The sequence below is a fragment of the Vigna unguiculata genome, chromosome 9 (genome assembly GCF_037176805.1).
Source record: "Vigna unguiculata cultivar grain cowpea cultivar isolate G323 ecotype 2 chromosome 9, ASM3717680v1, whole genome shotgun sequence".
NCBI classification, from domain to species: Eukaryota; Viridiplantae; Streptophyta; class Magnoliopsida; order Fabales; family Fabaceae; genus Vigna; species Vigna unguiculata.
In genome coordinates, this window is record NC_140800.1 from 46,369,895 (window position 1) to 46,388,349 (window position 18,455).

An 18,455-nucleotide genomic window follows, 5' to 3' on the forward strand; every position below is an offset into this window, starting at 1 on the left:
ATATATATATATATAAATGATCGAAGTTAGGTTTGGTGGATACTATTTGGTGATATTATGAAGCTGTGTATATGGGCCATTTGATGTGTTAAAGTGGGATACAAACAAACAAGGGTTCAAAAGATATCACATGGTATTGTCTTGGAGGCCTTAGTCAAGGATAGTGATTGCTTGTCAGATCGATCAATTCAAGTGGGTCGAATATTCTTGAGGATGTGCTGACATGAGGACCACTTCAAAATGAACATGTCGGAGAACCTGTCACTTGTGTAGTATCTGGTATTTTCTGCATTTTAACTGTTTGGATCATGCCTCCGAAAGAGTGTCTATTAAGTCACATTATGCAGATGTCAAAGACAGGAGAAAATGTTAAATTCAATTCAAGTGTTGTACAAGGAAGCAAGATGATTATATAAAAATGTAGGTGTCAAAATGAAAGAAAATTAAGAGAATATTGTTTCAAAATTTAACTTTAAATCAGGGATATAGAAATCCTACTGTGGCTCCAGAATTAGCTAGTCTTCATGTCTTATATATTTTCATGCATAATGTAAGTTGAACACCAAAGACTAATAGTAGCAACGTGAAATAAGATGAGATATGCTCTGGTTAAATTTAGTGCATAATTCAATACCTACATCTTTTTCTATACAACAGACATGTCTACGCGTTTTCTTTATATTGACAACGCGACTCAATCCTAGCATATATTGCTGACACCATCATATGTCGACAAATTAAAAGGTAGTTGATAACAATGGATCACAATATTTGGTGCCATCAACCTTTATCAAGAACTCGATCACTGGTCACTGTGACCTAAAGATTTTATTTGTAAAATCAGAGGTAATTAGTACATAATCTGTCGACAATTTGAATTGTCGGTTATTTATATTTAAGCTGCATGATTTTAGTTTTTTCAAGAAGTTTAGTACCAACTGCCTTATAAGAATCCAAGTGTGAGTCTAAGTCCTACATCGAGTAGAAATAAGAAAGTAGAGCACTATATAAGAATAAAGACCCATAAATTATTGTCTTAAGGTTTTGAGTTGAGAATGGTCTCAATACTTTATATGGTTAGGTTCAGGTCTTATTGATAATGAGTGTTTTAGGCAAAATATTAAAGAAGAACGATCTTTAACAATTTTTTTTTTCTTTAGGAGATTTGATGTTTTTTTAGTTCAGAACTTCAATTTTGAAGTCCAGATGAATGATGACAATCAATTAATGATTTTCCAGTAAATTACTTTGGTAGAGGTTTATCAGTCACTTCTTGTTGTTGCCCCAAAAACAACTAACAAACCATGTGATGATTCTGATTGATTGGGACAGTGCATATAACAATAATGACACTTGAATTTTAGGTGCCGAAAGAATGGTAAGAGCCACGAAATTAAAAAGATATCCCTTCTCTGGTGCTTAGAAAACCAGGAATAAGATGAACCACATATTATATAAGAATCTGGCAAAAGGCTAAGGCTGTTTCAGGATTGATATAAGTTTTCCAAGTTTTGCGCATGAACCACATATTACAGAAAATTAATGCTCTTAAATCATATGCTTATACAGATTAACTTAGAATTCAAGAATTAAATGAGATTATAACAAAAACTAATGTTGTATTAATCTCTTTTAGTAACTATACCATTGACACCTCCACTATCCACTATGTTGAATGGTAAAGGAAAAAAAACAGTATGTAAAAAAGATCTAGTCTTGAAGAAAAACTGTAGTACGCAATATATCTAAAATTGGCGCAAGGTTTCGCATGTATTAAAAGATTCATTTACAAGTTGTACAAAATTGCCTGAACTATGTTAGGATTAGGATCTTTAGTATTGTGAACTATAATCTGTTCAAGCGAGAAGCTATATCCACGAACATATCTTCCTTGCATGGAATCGTGAGACCACCCATAGGATGATAGTAACCGAATTCCTCTTCTGCTTGGCTCAGCAATTCTTGAAATAAAGGCTCGTTCAAGAAGGACACTGGAATCAAGAACCTCTTCATTTTTTCTCCAACATACACTGCAAGATACCCTCTTGGAACTTCCAACACCTTGCAAGAAGATTGTTTGCTTGCACTAAATGATGATCGTCTAATACCAGGTAAGCGAAAACCCATTGTTCTCAAAGTAGTAGAAGGAAGCAGTCACTTTAGTTCTAATGCTTGAGTATGAGTATGATTTATGTTGCTTATGAAACCAGTGAAGGGTATATATAGAGGGTGTAAACTTTTCCCTGGCTTATTGGATGGTAAATGTGCTATTCAATGGGCTTTGGTGGGAGACAAGTTCCTTAAATATCACATTGTATTGTCCTGAAGGATTTCAATGGAGGATTACATAATGACACACAATTACACGACCCACCATTTAGAATATAGACCTACCAAAGGATCCTGTAATGACCTACTGCTTCACTTGTTTCAGACAGCTCTAAAACATATCAAATCTTTTGTTCTTGCATAGGGAAACTGATAGCTGTTGGTACTTGAAATTCCACCTATTAAAGATGAAATCTACTTTGAAGCTGTTACATGATTGTGACAACGTTTCTAATGACATTATCAGTTGCTACAATATATCTTAACATTAATATAGAATATGTTATATTAACATTAAACTCATGGTACAAATTTTAAAATTAAAAGAAATTAAATATAGTTTAGTCAGTTAATGGGACGCTAAATTTTAAATTTTAAAAATTTGGATGTATTTATTATTGAAGTTATTAATTTCAAGTAGTTAACTATATAGAAGAAGAAAAGTTCATAAATTATCTCTTTCTACAATTTCATAAATTCAACAAAAAGAAAATTTTGCGATTATTTTTGCTGGCTCTCATGAATGTATCACTTGATTATAATCCTCTTGGTTGAAAATGGAAAGGCTTGTTCCTTGGCTGTCTTGAAAAGACTGCAATTATGCAAAACTAATGATAATGTAACGAAGTCAATGATTCAATATTTAAAATCAGCGATAGTGTACTATTCTGCTATGATCTTGCAGGTATAAAATCTACAGGTCATAACGATTAATTATCAAGCTCTTGATGTTGTTCTGAGTATATTGTCCTAAGATTTTCTTTGCATATGGCAGAATAATTAGTTGAACTCTAATTCATGAGCGGTACCAAACTAGCTTTGAGGGTTTGAGAGTTTTCCTAGTAAATATTTAAGGAATAAGTTAATGTAGAACACGAAGGTTTATGTGTATTGTGTAACTTCTGCTAATGATAGTAAGCTAACATGAGGTAAATAATATTTTTAAATTAATCATACAGTTAATAAGGGTTCAAATAAGTAGGTGAAAAGAGACATTGATTGATAGACAGACATGAGTAGGAAATAAGGAAATAAGGAAATAATAGAACCGTGGATGAGAAATCAATTGCTGCTATATATATTCAATTTATTTGGATCAGGATTTTTCTTGTTTTCCTTTATCAATGTTGTGAACTGTAAATTACTTTACAGAGGATGACCAGTATGGTTTGTCCCAGAAGCAACAAACAGGTCATGTGATGATGCTGATTGATTGGGACAATGCAAACCCTTAGAAATTGAGGCTGATTTTACGGTGTATGTAGAACAGGTAGAACCACTAGATTAGGAAGATATTTTATCTATTGTATCAGGTGAACCAAATATTTTAGAAGAATCTAGCAAATGGCAGGTTCAGGAAAGATATATGTCCATGTTCCAAGTTTTGCTCATGAACATATATATATATATATATATATATATATATATATATATATATATATATATATATATATATAGGTAATACAATAGTTCTGCAATTATAACAGTTTATATTAGATATAAACAATACCTCAAATAACAGAATTCAAAAAGGATATAACAAAAGTTAAAATGTTGAATAAATCTCTTTTCATTACTCTCTGGTTAACATCTTTCCACTCCTAGTGGAAAAGGTAAGGAACAAAAATGAAAAATTCAAAGAAATTTTCTCCTGTACAATTTTTTTCTTTTTCTAATCTACTCTGGTAAGTCTTCTCTAGCATGAGTTATAGCCGATTCAAGCGAGAAGTGACATTGAGGAACACATCCTCCTTACAAGGAATTGTGAGGCCACCCGTTGGATGAGAATATCCAAATTCTTCTTCTGATTGACTCAGTAAATCCTGAAAAGTAGGTTGGTTCAAGTATGATACAGGAATCAGAAACCGCCTCATATTATCTCCGACATAGACTGCAAGAAAACCTTTTGGTGGGATTTCAGTGCCCTTAGATGCTCGTCTAATACCAGGTAAACGGAAACCCATTGTGTTGTTTCAGATGAAAGACACAGAAAACTGATGTAGAAGAAGGAATGCACAAACTTTGATACTTTCGAGAGAATTGAGTTGTGTTGCTTGTGAATAAGTGGCTAATAATATATATAGATGAACTCAGGTTTTGTGGATACTATTTGGCGCAAAAGTTAGAAGTGGACGAGCCTTTTGATGTGTTCATGTAGGAGACAAACAGACACGGGTCATAAGAGATCACATGATGTTGTTTTAGAGACTACAGAGAAACTCAGACGTGTGCTCTACATTTGTTGGAGATGTGCCAACATGATGACCACTTCAAAAATGAAAGGGACGTTACATGTTGGAGAATCTGTCAATTATGTAGCCATGGTAAATTGTAATTTGTGATTTTGATAACATTTCAATAAGTAAAACATGTGATACCATACCCTTCCACGAATGGTATAGACTGTGCTAGGTGCTCGTTGTCTAGGGTTTCCTTTCAGTGCATGCTTTATTGAAATAACTTTGATGACATACAAGTCCATATGAAGAGCACAAATCCTTTTGAATAGTCTCTTTCAAACATTAAAAAGTGACTAAAGATGTTGTTATAATATGTGATCAGTCATTGATTTATCATATTCATTTCTTTTCAGCTTGGCTAAGCAATTCTTGAAATAAAGGCTAGTTCAAGAATGACACGGGGATCAAGAATCTCTTCATTTTCTTTCCAACTGCAAGATACCCTTTTGGGACTTCCACTACTTTGTAAGAAGACAATGAGGATCTATGTTACATATTCAGGTTTTGCGCCGCAAGAGAAAGCTTAAGAAGCTGCATTAGTAAATACCATGCATATTTGAATATACAGTTTTTTATTACTTTCTTATTTGGGTAGAGATGAAACTGAAAATACCCAAAATTTGTTTGTTTCTGACAATACAATAAAAATAGTATAACCAAAATAAAAGTTGAGCTGAAAGAAAGCAATCTCATAATTTATGTGAAGAAAAAGCCTCTGATAATCTTGTATTCATGGAATTCTGTTACAGTATATCTTTCCTGAAGAACAAAATGGAAAGATGAAAAAGTATGTATGTATATACATGGTTAAATTTTGTCATTTCTACACAAACAATTAGTTGATTCTGTCTATCGCCTGTGCAAGCGAGAAGTGACTTGAAGGAAGACATCTTCTCTGCAAGGAAGTGTGAGGCCACCCATTGGATGATCAAATCCAAATTCTTGTTCAGCTTGACTCAGCAACTCTTGAAAAGAAGGTTGGTTCAAGTACGATATGGGAACCACAAAACGCTTCTTCTGGTTTTCTCCTACATACACTGCTACACTTCCCTTTGGGATGTTCACACGCCTTTGAAACCCACGGAAGCCGAAACCCATTATGCCTGATCCTTATTTGGTGTGAAAACAGTGATTTCGAAGGAACTGAATCGAAAGTGTTTGATGCTTAGAGAACGCTTGGACTTGAATTGCTTGGGACTAACCATGAGCCTATGCATATATATATATGGCTAAGGAGGAAACTTTGCCATAGATTTGGTACAGAAATTATTCATGAATGGGGTCTAGTAGGAGACATTAGCATAAAGGATCACATGATTCTGTCTCAAACATCTTTGTCAAATATCTATAAACATCTCAGATTAATGGTCTCGTGAAATACATGAAGGGGCAATGGCCAAATGGGTCTAATGAGGGACATTGGCATGAAAAATCAGATGATTCTTTCTTAAACGTCTCTATCAAACATCAACGTACAGCCAACACATTTCCATTTGAAACCTAATGCCAGTCTGAAAATTTTAATATCATGACTTATTTTTTTCGCGACATGTCTACGACATCTTAATGTTTGATTTGTCTCCATACCAGAATCCTTCATATAAGGTTTAGAAATTGTGGCAAAAGTGGGCTCCAATATAATTTTATATAAAATAAATATTGTATAGAAATCTGCTCGGATTGGAATATATACAATTGTTAAGGTTTGATTAATTGTTGGCTGCAGTTATCTTCTGGAAACATCAGACAAGGAGTTATGGATGCTATTTATATAATCCTAAACCACCTAACAAATCCTCCTAACACCTCCAGAATAAAGTGAAACACAAAAATCTCAAAGTGGTACTTGAATTTTACTTTATGATTGTGACCTGGAACTTATTGCGCTTCATTAATTTCATCTTCATCTACGTTGTTAAATCCTATTGTCGTTTATAATATTGAGAGTGTTTTGTTTCTCTGTTTCGTGGGCAAAGAGAGTGTTATGTGGTTTATCTGAGACATTACGTGCAAAACACTGATTAAAATGACCGGAGAGTGTGATGATTTCAATAATGTATTGCAAACATAACTTATCCTATTAACAGACAGGGTTTTGTTTAATATTAGAATTTAAAAGAAAAAAGTTTGCTTCTGCTTTCTGCAAAAGGAATATGAAGAAGAAAGCAACAGTACAATGATATCCCATGAAACAGATACATCATTTTCTAGGATATGATTATACAAGAAAAACTCTAGTTTGTCCACCTAACAACATGGAATAGTTGGCAGAGCAGAGAAAATCTAGAAAGAAACCAAACTAAAATTATGTAGAGAAAAACAAAAGGAAATATAGGCTTGGTGAACATTTAACATAAATGAAACGAAATTATAAACAAATCTATGCAAGTTTAGGGTTTTTCAAATTTTACTTAGAAAAATGACAAGTTTAGAAAAATTGAATTCTATATCAATTCATTTTTTTTTACCATAATACATTGATTAAATTAATGTGATAATTTAATTAAATTAATATAATTATTTATTAAATTTATATATAAATCAGTATATCAATTTTAATATAAATACTACATAATCATTAAAAAATCTTATAAAATTTTCACAAACATCACTCATCTTCTCGTAAAGAATCAATCCAATAATAACTTTACCATAAAAAAATGACAATTTTAATTTTGAACCCAAACAAACAAATTACAGATAACCAGAAGCTAGAATCAGAATTAAGCATGATAGTCCAGACTAAAGATGGTAAATATAATCCCAATCTCTTATTCATAAAGTTTCCATATTTTAATGCCAAATTATAAAAAAAAATTCGCATCTCAATATTTGATGTTAATATTCTTATAAGGCTGTAGTAAAGAAGTAAAGTGTTATTTTATTCTTTCACTGGTTCTTAATTTTTGAACTACGATACTTTCCCCCGCACCCAAATAAAACAAACTATTTACCACTTTATTATACAATATTAAATATTAATAGTTTAATTTAAAAAATAAAAAATATATTACAATATTAATATAGTTAATTCTTATCGTTGTTCATTTTAAACTCTTAAAAGTAATATTCATTTCCAGTCTATTGTTTAAATGTTGTTTACTCTAGTTTTAAAAGCCTGAGTAACGTCTCTTTTTGGCGGGAAGAAACGTCTCATTTTGGCGGGAAGCAACGTTCCGCTTGCAATAAGAGAAAGTTTTTCCGCTAGATAAAAGCTTGAGTCCATAGTAATTTTTCATTTCACTGTCACAACTCACTAATCATCAAGCACCATGGAGAAACGCAATCTCCGAAGCTCCAAGGTCCAATCGCCAAAGCCCGTTCAATTCAGTTCCAAGACGCCGGACAAACTGTCGCAACGGATCCGCAACCGCGGCGTCGCGCAAGGGTTGGCAGACATAAAAAAAGTCTGCAAGGGTTTACAGGATCGGAAGCGACGCGGTGAAACGAAATCGTTACCGCCGCAAAGCAAGACTGTGAGAAGGCAGATCTTACAGTGTTCTTCTCCGAGTAAATCCAAGAGTACTGACGATCATCCTTCCAAGCTTCCGGAAAAGTAATTTACATTTTAATTTTTTTAATTTTTGGATGGTTTAAAAAATATATACTGATCATAGTTGTGAGTTTCATGGTTTGTTTGCAGATATGAAATTTTGGATCATTTCTTCGATCGCTTGGACACTTTAATTTCAATGTTCTCTCTGAAAGGGAAGACGCCATCTTTTACGGAAATCAGTTCTAGAATTGAATCTTTAACAGACAGGTACGGATCGCTTAGGTTCTTTTACTTGTAATCAATAGCAATGTTTCATCTTTTATTTGTACATGAAATGCTCGTTTATGCTTTTTGGTTTTACACTCCGTGGTCAGATCTCAATCACACCCATACACTAAAAAAATATTACATGTGAAAATATTGATTTCTTTTGTAATCACTTAGTATTCTCTTACTGAGTGTATTAACCTAATTTGAGTATTCTAAAATCAATAACAAATCCTATCTCACAGTCAGCAAGAAGGTCATACTTTAAATGTTTTGATCTAGGTCTCATCCTGCACTATCTATACTGGAGTAGTGTCCAATAACAGAATTGTGTATTTTTTTTAATTTTTGTTTAGGAGGTTTACTCACGGCCATCTAGCACAGTTGAAATTTATCTTGCCTGAAGCTATTGTTCTGAAGAAGTTTCTAGTGCATGATGAACGGACCAGTTGTATGAAGCCAGATATTCACATTTCTTTAGCCCCTGAGGCGGTAGAGTCTGATTCGAAGATGCCCCCTCAACGTGGGAGAGTGTCATTGAAAAAGTTGTTTCACGCACGGCTTAGAGAATTTTGGGAATCGCATCCTGAGGTGGGTCACATTAGTTCCATCTAGAATAACTCTTTAATAAGATTTACTGTCAAGCATTTCGTATTACTGATTCAATTTTGCCTTGATTTTTATTCCTCCGAGCATTACTCTCTGGCTGTCTAGTTTTGTTCATGATTGTGATTGTTATTATGCAAAATTACTATAGGTGTTCAATCCTATGATATGCGAATGGAGTAGTCGTGTGCTCCGTTGGGAAAATCACGGTTCATAAATTAGGATAATTTTTAATGAATCCAGTCTAATTTTTGCAATGAGCAATTGCTATCTCAATCAGAATAATTACTTTTGAACAAATCAAGATTATTTTTTTAATAATGGGCAATTACTACCTCAATCAGAATATTTACTTTGTAATATCTCAATCAGAATTTTCTATGCATTTTATTTGGTCTGAAATATACTTCTATGTGTAGGGTGATGAAATTCCAGAAGGAACTTTGCCAGAGCCATTCAATCGCCCAAAGAAAGTCAATATTTTAGACACGTTGGAAACTCGTCTCCCAACAAAATTATCACTCTGCATGCGCTATAATGACATTGTCAATAATGTAGAGTCTGATAGTATAGATGAAAATAAGTCTGCTGCACCTGTAGAAACATCAATTGAATTGCCTAATGAGCATCTAGCAGCAGCTTCTCACATTGCTCCATCCTTTAGAGCAAGATTTTCTTTGAAATTTAAACAAAATTTAGCAGATACTGTACAGCAAAATTCTCAAGTAGATTCAGTACAACCCTCCCCAGCTAAGTTGGCTTCACAAGCAGCTAGAACTGAAAATTGTTCATGTGCCTCCCTGGAATCATCCAGTGAAAATTGTGCAACATGTGCCTCTCTGGAATCATCATGTGCTCCCGCTCCCAGTTCTTCTCCATGCAAAACCGTCGACAACACAGAAAGCGAAGATGGGTCTCTCGATAATATTGATGCCATGTCAACCCCAGCAAGAAAAAACGTCGAGTACATAGAAAACAAAGATGGTTCTTTCAAGAGGATTGATGCCATGTCAACTCCAGCTAAACTTGTTTCTACTCCAATTAGATTGATGAGTGCCACACCTGCCTTGCGTTCAACCAAAAGAAATCTTATGAGCCCAGATGACCACCCAACCAGTTCTTTGAACAAGTTAGCTAGGCGTCCACCTCGCTCAAGGTCATTGGTATTTGACACCCCGGTGAAGAATGAGGATGTTGTGAATGAAGACAATGCCGGTGGATTACCAATAGATGATGATATTTTTGACATCCTCCCAGGAAAACTTATCCAATCGGTATGCCTTTTCTTTAACAATGTGCTACTTTCATTTATTTATTTATTTATTTGGTAATAATGGATCCTATGGTTTTAAATTTCTCATTTGGAAGTGGACTGAATAAACATTGTTGTACTCGTTAGTATTGAACCTTTGCTCCTCCATTTTTTCTTGTTGTACCATGAACTAGAATTAAAGTATGCTTCACCATTGAGTAAGTATGAATCTTGTGTATAATCAGCCTCACTTTTATTAGTTTGCCCATTTAATGTGCATTTCAATACAATAATATTGGGTCTAGTATCTGTTTAGGTTTACTTTGACCCTTTGCATTAATGTGATCAACATTTACTGTTCCTCTTTCAGATTAGAGAAAAGGAAAGAATGACAACGGAGGAAAGAGATCCAGCTATCACTCAAGCCAAGAAACGGAAAAAAAATATAGCTAACCTTCCAAAGCTCTTTGACATGATTCGTCTCTTGCTTCGACAGCGGAATTGTATCACTAAAATGGAGCTTGTAAGCAAGATAATTTCAAGCCACAGCGATATTGTTGACAGAAGTAAGGCACTATTTTATTATGTAGAAATGATTTACTATTTTATAGTTTTTCTTTACACTAACTAAAGCTTTTCTGGTTCGTATTTATAGGTGAAGTTGAAGAACAGTTAGATTTGTTACAAGAACTAGCACCGGAATGGATTTCTGAGAAGCAGGTCTCTAGTGGTGATTTGCTCTTATTGTAAGTTCCTTTGACTTAGGCGCTTTCTTTTAAATCTACTATTTTTAAGTGTGTACCTTGCCTTTTCCTTTGTTTTTGACATTTTGGCATGTGTTTTTGGTAGCATAAACAAAATGTTGAACCCTGAAACCATTCGAGCATCTCTTGAAGAAGCGGCATAGTTGAGCAACAAGACAATTTAATTGATGTACCCGTTACAGGTGTGTAGATACATTATTTTTCGAGAGAAGCTTTACATGTCTAATATATATTTATTTTGTAGATGAGGTTGTGCTTTTGTAAATGGTGAGTGATTCGACGGAAACATTTAATTGTATTTATTTTTTGAGAGAAGCTACCTTAGCCTTTAGATGTCTAATATGTCTTTTTTTTGGTAGACGAGATTGAGCTTTTGTAAATGGTGAGATTCATGAAAACATTTAATTGCATTAATGCATCATAATTAAGGTGTTATAAAACTTCTTTCATACTCACGGCTGTGTATATTCTAAATATCTTTTCATAATATAATAATGACAAATCAAATATGAAAATAAATGTACAATATTATCAAGTGTTTAATCTGGAAAATACATATTTATTAATAATAATGGTATAAATTTTATATAGTAAGAAATAACAATTTTTGACCGTCTAAAATATAAAGGAATAAATAACTACATTGATATTTTTTCTTTTCTTTTAAATTTAATAATTTTCTTTTAATATTTTTGTGATTGGAGGCAATTTGCTAGACATAGAATGAATTGAACTATTGAGAGAATAAAAAATTATAGATAAAAAATAAGAGTTCTTAAAATAAAATGAAACTAGTAAGTAAACAAAAAATAGAAAATAAGCTTTTTGAATTATCTAGTGAATAAATTAAGGCTTTAGATGATTCAACTTTCTAAATTGATATAGAGTTCTTCATATAAGAAAATTAATTAATTAATAAAAATATGAAAAATTTTATGAATGATTCAATATTTGTCTCGAAACAATTTATTTTAATAGAATTAATATTTATGTGTTTTGGGAATACAAGAGAAATCAATATCGATTTATTTTAAAGAATTAAAAGAGAAAATAAAAAAATTGTATTGTGAAATAAAGTTTCTCTTAAAAAACGACATGAAAGAAAAGATGAATATATATAACAAATTAAAGACTATTTTGAACAAAAACATCAATAAAAATAATTTATTTCATCTTTATGAATTATTTCATTACTATTACTATTTAATTGTATTTAAAACAACATTAGTTGCAAAGTAACTGCAATTTAATTATTATTTACCTAGATCATTTTATTATTTGTGAAATTTAATTATATATACACTGTCAATATCATAAACATATTACTAACCAAATTAATTCTAAGAAAACATTAATTTCATTTAGTATTTAATATAATTACTATTGTTTCTATTATTATCATCAGATAAGATTTTACTTGTCATATTTAATTTCCATATGCATTTATTAAGATTTTATTCAGTATGAACTTTTAAATAACGCCTAAAGTTGATAAAAGTTCAATTTATGAGATATCTTTTTATTTTTTATTTCTTACATCTCCATAATTTTTAAAATAATTATTTTACGTTTTGTAAAGGTAATTATTGAGCTATCTATCTATTTTGAAAAACGTTCATAACATGATTTTTAGAATATAATTTCAATAACAAACTTTCCGGAACATAAAAAATACATGTTAGAGTGAACATTTTGGAATAAATTTTCAAAACAAGTTTTTTTAACATATAAGATATTTGAAATAAGATTTTCTCTCTAAATCTCCAGAAGAAAGTGAAACACAAAAACCCCAAGTGGTACTTGAACTCTACCTTCTGATTGTGATCTGGAACTTATTGGGTTCCATTAATTTAATCTATAGACTATATATTAATCTTTACGTTGTTAAATCCTATTGTCTTTTTTGTAAAAATTGACATGTAAATTTAATGAAAGTTGATATTTTTTTATTAACAAAGCTGAAAATTCTCATGAAAAATCAATCCAACAATAACTTTACCATAAAGTAATGACAAATTTAATTTTGAACCTAAACAATTAAATTCCAGAAAACCAAAAGCTAGAATCAGAATTAATAAGCATAGCAGGCCAGACTAAAGATGGTAAATATAATCTCCATTTCTTATTCCTAAAAATTTCCATATCCAGTGCCAAATTACAAGGCAGTAGTAAAAAAGTAAAGTGTTATTTTATTCTTTCACTTAATTTTTGAACTACGATACTTTCGCCACCATCCAAATAAAACAACTATTTACCCCTTTATTTTATTATGTAATAGTAAATATTAATAGTTTAATTTAAAAAATAGAAAAAGATATTAAAATATTAATGCAGTAAATTCTTATTATAGTTGTACATTTGACTATCTTAAAAATTAAAATAATTTTCCAGTTTATTGTTTAAATGTTTCCTTTGTCCTAAAAGCTTGAGTATTAGGAGCAAGCGACAACGGCTCAAGAAGCAAAGAAACGAAAATAAAATTATAGCTAACCTCCCTAATCTCTTTGACATGATTCGCCTCTTGCTTCAACAACAGAATTGTATTACTAAAATGGAGCTTGTAAGGAAGATAGTCTCAAGCCACAGTGATATTGTTGACAGAAGTAAGGCAATGTTTTATGTTGAAAGGATTACTATTGTTAATTTTTTTTTTCAATTAACTAAAAGCTTTTTTGGTTCGTATTTGTAGATGAAGTTGAGGAGCAGTTGGATTTGTTATAAGAACTAGCACCAGAATGGATTCTTGAGAAGCATGTCTCTAGTGGGGATTCACTCTTATTGTAAGTTGCTTCTTTTTAGCACCTTTTTTTTAAATTTACTTTTTTATCCATGTGTCTTGCCTTTTCTTTTGTTTTTGACTTTATCTCATGTGTTTTTAGTAGCATAAACAAAATGTGACCTGAAACCATTATTAAGGGTGGCAAACAGGCTAGCCCGGTCCGTTTTGGCCCGGTCTATGTGGCCCGTCAAAAAACGGGTCGGGCTGGGCTAGCCCGTCAAACAGAAATGGGTCAAAAGTCACAATTCGTCCCGTATAGGACAGGTTAACGGGCTGGCCCATCTAGTTTTTTTAATTTTTTTTTAATTTTTTTAATTAGTTTTCAAATTTTTTAATTTGTTTTATTTTTTAAATTTGTTTATATATACATATAAATTATTATTAAAGTCATATTTAATCAAATAAAATATTATTTTAACTTTTAATTGATTAGTTAATGTTTTTAATTAGATAAGTTAAAATAATTATTAAATTTACATATTAAATTATTTAATTATAACTAATAATTCAAATTTAATTTGTAGGTGTTAATGATTTAAATTACAATACTATTATATATTTATACATTTAAAATATGTAATCTAAAAAATTAATCTTTTTAATTACTTTTATTTTATTTTATTTTTTTAAAACGGGTCAACGGGCCAGGACGGACTGGCCCGTACTTTGACCCGTCAAGTTGACGAACTGGACGGGACGAGCCAGAACGGGTTGACGGGCTGGCCCGTTGGGTCCAGCCCGTTTTGCCACCCCTAACCATTATAGTTGAGCCAGAAGACAAATTAGCCCAATGTAAAGTTCACATGTGATTAAATATAGTAGTATTTATTTTGAGTAGCTTGTTTGGAGCTTTAAATGTTTGATATATTCTTTGAGTAATATTTTAACATCAAACTTGTTTACTCTTTGATATTACTTTTTATTACATTTTATTCTTTTTCTCATTTACAAATACCAAATTTTTATGACTATTTTACTGTGTATCACATGAATATAATATATGTCAAATATCATTACTATGTTATTTTTATTAGATCAAGTTGTACCTTTGTGATCTATGAGATGGATGGAAACAATTAATTGTAGATCACATAATACATCATAATTTAAGGTGTCAGGTAGTTCCCATCTTTTATGTTGATATGTATATTCATTAAAAAAATTTATAAAATAATAATCACAAAAAAAAACAATATTATCAAGTATTTATTTAAAAAATATATATTTATAATTAATAATTTTATAAATTTTGTAAATAGTGGTCTAAAATAACTATATAAAAGAATAAATATATCTACATTGACTTCCACAATTTTAATATTTATTCGTTTTTAAATGTTAATAAATGTTAGAGAAGGTATTTTTGTGATTAGAGAATTTGCTAAATGTAGAAGGAATTGAATTACCGAGAGAATAAAAAGTTATATATAAAAAATAAGTGTTCTTTAAATAAAATAAACAAGTAATTAAAAATAATTTTTTGAATTATCTAAATAATAAAAGGTTTAAAAGATTGAACATTCAAATTGATAGATAGACTTCTTCATATAATAAAGCTAAAAAATTAATAAAAATATGAAAAATTCTATAAATGATTCAATATTTGTCTCAAACAATTTATTTTATAAAATTAATATTTATGTATATAATTTAGTCTTTTTGCTATATATTAGTACGGGTATAGACAGTAATCATGGGGATGCAAATAAAAAGCCCAAGATTTGTGAGAGCTACGCCCTAACTGTGGAATAATTGAATTATGATAAAGTAACTTATCTACAACGCCGAATTGTTAGATAGAATTTAATTTAGATCAATGAAAGTAATCTATACTTTAATTTATAGTTTGTATGCAAAATGATGAGATTAGAAGGGAATTATTCAAATAATTCAGTTTGAGAACAAATATTCACAACACACACTCAAGAAAGATGTGAGAATAATAATATGATTAATAAGTCATAGACTCTTATAATTCAGAATTCTATAACTTTTATATGGTGTGAATTAAAATAAGACTATTAATTCTAAAGTTGTTTTTTATTTCTGTTATATAGATCATTGTTTTCTATATTTAATTTAAAAAAATAAAATTAAAAAAAAATCAAAATTACGTTAATCTCTCAATACCATATAACCATATCACAAAATTTGAAGAACAACGAGATTGAGTCTCATAAACATGTTTACATCAAGTTAAAATTTCAATATTTGATTCATATTCAAATTTTAAAGCCTTTGTTTTTATATTCCATTAATCTATTTGAATCATGTCAATCTAACTCCGTTATTTAACAAAGAAGATGGTTATTTATCGAAAAAAAAAATTAGAACTAGTTAATGATAGGGAAAAAAAACAGTTGATAACTTTAAAATTTTGAAATAAACAAGAAAGAGAAATTGAAAAGTGAGATAAAATGATTTTAAAAAATATTTGATTTTTTTATTTAAATTAATAACTAAAATAATTTTTATTATTAATTGATTTTTAAATTAGTCACTAAAATTTAAATACCTAGATTTTGACTACTTAAAAAAAGTTGGTTTCTAAATACATCTCTAATTAAAAAATTAGTTACTAAATTAATTTCTAAACATTTTTTTTGTCATAAAATCTATTATTTGATAATTTTCTTATAATATAATATATATATATATATATATATATATGTGCATTATCTTATGATCTTTTAAAAAATTTAAAAATTAAAATTTCTAATTATTATTAAAATAAAAAATATAATTAAATATAAAGAATAAAATAATTTATTGATAAAGATAAAATTAAAAACAAAATGTATATACCAAAAACTAGTTACCAAATAATTTCTAAAACAATTATTTTTATTAATAGTTATATATATTTTAACTAACTTGTTGAAGTATACTTTTTAAATTTCAACTTGAGATATGTGTAGGGACCACATAACAAATAACTAAGTTGTGCTTTGGTACATTAAATGTTTAAACTTTTATCGTTTTATAATGTGATTAATTAAAAACCAAAAAGAAGTTTTTATATTATTTAATCCTTATTTCTAAAATTAGTACATACGCAGACAATAAGAATATTTTTAGAACAAAATATTTAACTTTACTAAAAAAGACAATAATTATGTTTGGATGGCTATGACACATTGGACAAAATTTGCACTGCTCGAGGATTAAAATACAAGAAACTGCAAACATGCACTGTTGCAAATAAGATTTCAATATTCAGCTGCTAACTGCATTCTATATAGGTATATATAACACTAAGCATAATTGAATACACTATCATAGTTCCATTTTTCTATTACTATCGGATAAGATTCTACTCCAAAATCTGATTAATCATCATCTACAATATATAGATATAGAAGAAGATGATAACTACAAAGGAAAGCTGCAACACTGAACAAGCAGCATATGAATGGCAGAAAAATGAATTTGGTAGAGTTCTGAGAAATCGTAGTCAATACTTATACATATATAATAAAACTGTGTACAATGAAATACATCTTATGACGTATTTGTGTTAGTACGTATGAAAAAAACTGTGAAAATGGCGAGAAAAGACAGAGAGAGAGGAAATTAATATATGTTTCAGGAACGTAATTGAGAGGTGAGAGAGATGAATGCCTCTTCTTTGCAAGGGATAGTGAGACCTCCCATTGGATGATTGTAGCCAAATTCTTCCTGAGCTCGGTTGAGCAAATCAAGAAACGAAGGATGGTTCAAGTAAGATATTGGAACCACGAACCTCTTCTTTTGAGCCTCTCCCACATACACCGCTACGTGACCCTTCGGAACGTTCGAGTTGTTTCTATTATGCAGATGCTGCTGCCACTTCAATATCTTGTTCGCATGAACAGCCATAAATATCGGAAGACGAATACCCATAACTAACTGTGATTGTGGTTGAAGTGAAGATGATGCAACGATTGAGTTTGGAACTGAGAGACTTCAGTAGTTGTGTGTATATATATTGTTGCAGCAGAGAGAGAGAGAGTGGGAAGCCATACATTTCCAGAAAGGATGTTCAGAGGCACAAGAGAAAGAAGGACCCACTTCATGAAATTCAACAAAACGCTCACATGCGAGAACAGAAAACTGCGAAGCACACTTCAAAATTCAATCTTGAATCACCCACTGTCTTCAAAACAGCGTGCCGTACACTGAAAACAAAAATTCACATGTGATGTGATGTGATGTGAGTCCTCCAAAACTTAGGAACACTCGCTCGCCGTAATTTGTATTAAATGCGCAACATAATCACACATCCGTACTACCACATATCTACGAGCTCTTTCTTACTGCATTTTGTTCAGCGTTATAAAAAGATATCATAATAATATAGTAGAATTGGCCACCATATCAAATGGTCAACAAGCACATGATATCGTACTTTTTAACTATATATTTCGCATAAATGAATTCATTTGAATTATAAAAAAAAATATTCATTTGAGTTAACTATTGGTAAAATTTATGTGTATTCTTCATCCAAAAAACCAACATTATATTGATATTAAAGTTTATATACATAAAGTTGACTAGATTTAGAAACTGAGAAGCAGCTTTGATATCATATCTAATTGGAACTTGATTTTTGGGCAAACAGAAAGTGGGAGTGTGAATAAAATATAATCACAATCTGGCAATGATGAAGAAGTGGAAAATATAATTTAAAAGTTGTCCTTTTTCATTAAAGATGATAAGAGAATCAGTATCGAGAAGCACA

The 18,455-nt window shown here is 30.6% G+C and overlaps 5 protein-coding genes across 7 annotated transcripts; 1 reads left to right on the top strand and 4 right to left on the bottom strand.

Moving 5' to 3' along the window:
- Positions 1-1,722: 1,722 nt before the first annotated feature.
- On the bottom strand, positions 1,723-2,247 carry LOC114164340 (auxin-induced protein 6B-like). Its single transcript, XM_028048975.2, has one exon. The coding sequence runs from the start codon at positions 2,125-2,127 to the stop codon at positions 1,846-1,848; it is 282 nt and encodes a 93-aa protein (XP_027904776.1). The 5' UTR covers positions 2,128-2,247; the 3' UTR covers positions 1,723-1,845.
- Positions 2,248-3,865: 1,618 nt separating this feature from the next.
- Positions 3,866-4,465, bottom strand: LOC114164588 (auxin-induced protein 15A-like). Its single transcript, XM_028049315.2, has one exon. It carries the CDS (start codon positions 4,290-4,292, stop codon positions 4,035-4,037), a length of 258 nt encoding a protein of 85 aa, XP_027905116.1. The 5' UTR covers positions 4,293-4,465; the 3' UTR covers positions 3,866-4,034.
- Positions 4,466-5,263: 798 nt separating this feature from the next.
- Positions 5,264-5,824, bottom strand: LOC114164715 (auxin-responsive protein SAUR23-like). The gene has a single exon (XM_028049462.2). The coding sequence runs from the start codon at positions 5,664-5,666 to the stop codon at positions 5,418-5,420; it is 249 nt and encodes an 82-aa protein (XP_027905263.2). The 5' UTR covers positions 5,667-5,824; the 3' UTR covers positions 5,264-5,417.
- Positions 5,825-7,799: 1,975 nt separating this feature from the next.
- LOC114162270 (CDT1-like protein a, chloroplastic) lies at positions 7,800-17,863 on the top strand. 3 transcript variants are annotated; one of them, XR_014984520.1, is made up of 10 exons: positions 7,800-8,124; positions 8,212-8,331; positions 8,688-8,922; positions 9,357-10,211; positions 10,560-10,755; positions 10,845-10,935; positions 11,039-11,135; positions 13,490-13,556; positions 13,643-13,733; positions 17,086-17,863. XR_014984520.1 is itself a non-coding variant. In XM_085666394.1 (8 exons), the coding sequence occupies exons 1-7, from the start codon at positions 7,841-7,843 to the stop codon at positions 11,094-11,096; spliced, it is 1,839 nt and encodes a 612-aa protein (XP_085522520.1). In that variant the 5' UTR covers positions 7,800-7,840; the 3' UTR covers positions 11,097-11,135; positions 11,198-11,351. The 3 variants fall into 3 exon arrangements, 2 of the variants coding, with proteins under 2 accessions (XP_085522520.1, XP_027901896.2); XM_085666394.1 differs by lacking the exons at positions 13,490-13,556; positions 13,643-13,733; positions 17,086-17,863 and adding an exon at positions 11,198-11,351; XM_028046095.2 differs by lacking the exons at positions 13,490-13,556; positions 13,643-13,733; positions 17,086-17,863 and having other exon boundaries at positions 11,039-11,351.
- On the bottom strand, positions 17,171-17,614 carry LOC114163971 (auxin-responsive protein SAUR21-like). The gene has a single exon (XM_085666396.1). It carries the CDS (start codon positions 17,612-17,614, stop codon positions 17,318-17,320), a length of 297 nt encoding a protein of 98 aa, XP_085522522.1. The 3' UTR covers positions 17,171-17,317.
- Positions 17,864-18,455: the final 592 nt, after the last annotated feature.

Excerpts from the sequence above, each read along its gene's own strand:
- LOC114164340 (XM_028048975.2), bottom strand. The coding sequence starts at position 2,127 with ATGGGTTTTCGCTTACCTGGTATTAGACGATCATCATTTAGTGCAAGC.
- LOC114164588 (XM_028049315.2), bottom strand. The coding sequence starts at position 4,292 with ATGGGTTTCCGTTTACCTGGTATTAGACGAGCATCTAAGGGCACTGAA.
- LOC114163971 (XM_085666396.1), bottom strand. The coding sequence starts at position 17,614 with ATGGGTATTCGTCTTCCGATATTTATGGCTGTTCATGCGAACAAGATA.
- LOC114162270 (XM_028046095.2), top strand. The coding sequence starts at position 7,841 with ATGGAGAAACGCAATCTCCGAAGCTCCAAGGTCCAATCGCCAAAGCCC. Across the intron at positions 8,125-8,211 it reads CCTTCCAAGCTTCCGGAAAA|ATATGAAATTTTGGATCATT; the intron begins GTAATTTACATT and ends GTTTGTTTGCAG. Across the intron at positions 10,212-10,559 it reads CAGGAAAACTTATCCAATCG|ATTAGAGAAAAGGAAAGAAT; the intron begins GTATGCCTTTTC and ends TTCCTCTTTCAG.
- LOC114164715 (XM_028049462.2), bottom strand. The coding sequence starts at position 5,666 with ATGGGTTTCGGCTTCCGTGGGTTTCAAAGGCGTGTGAACATCCCAAAG.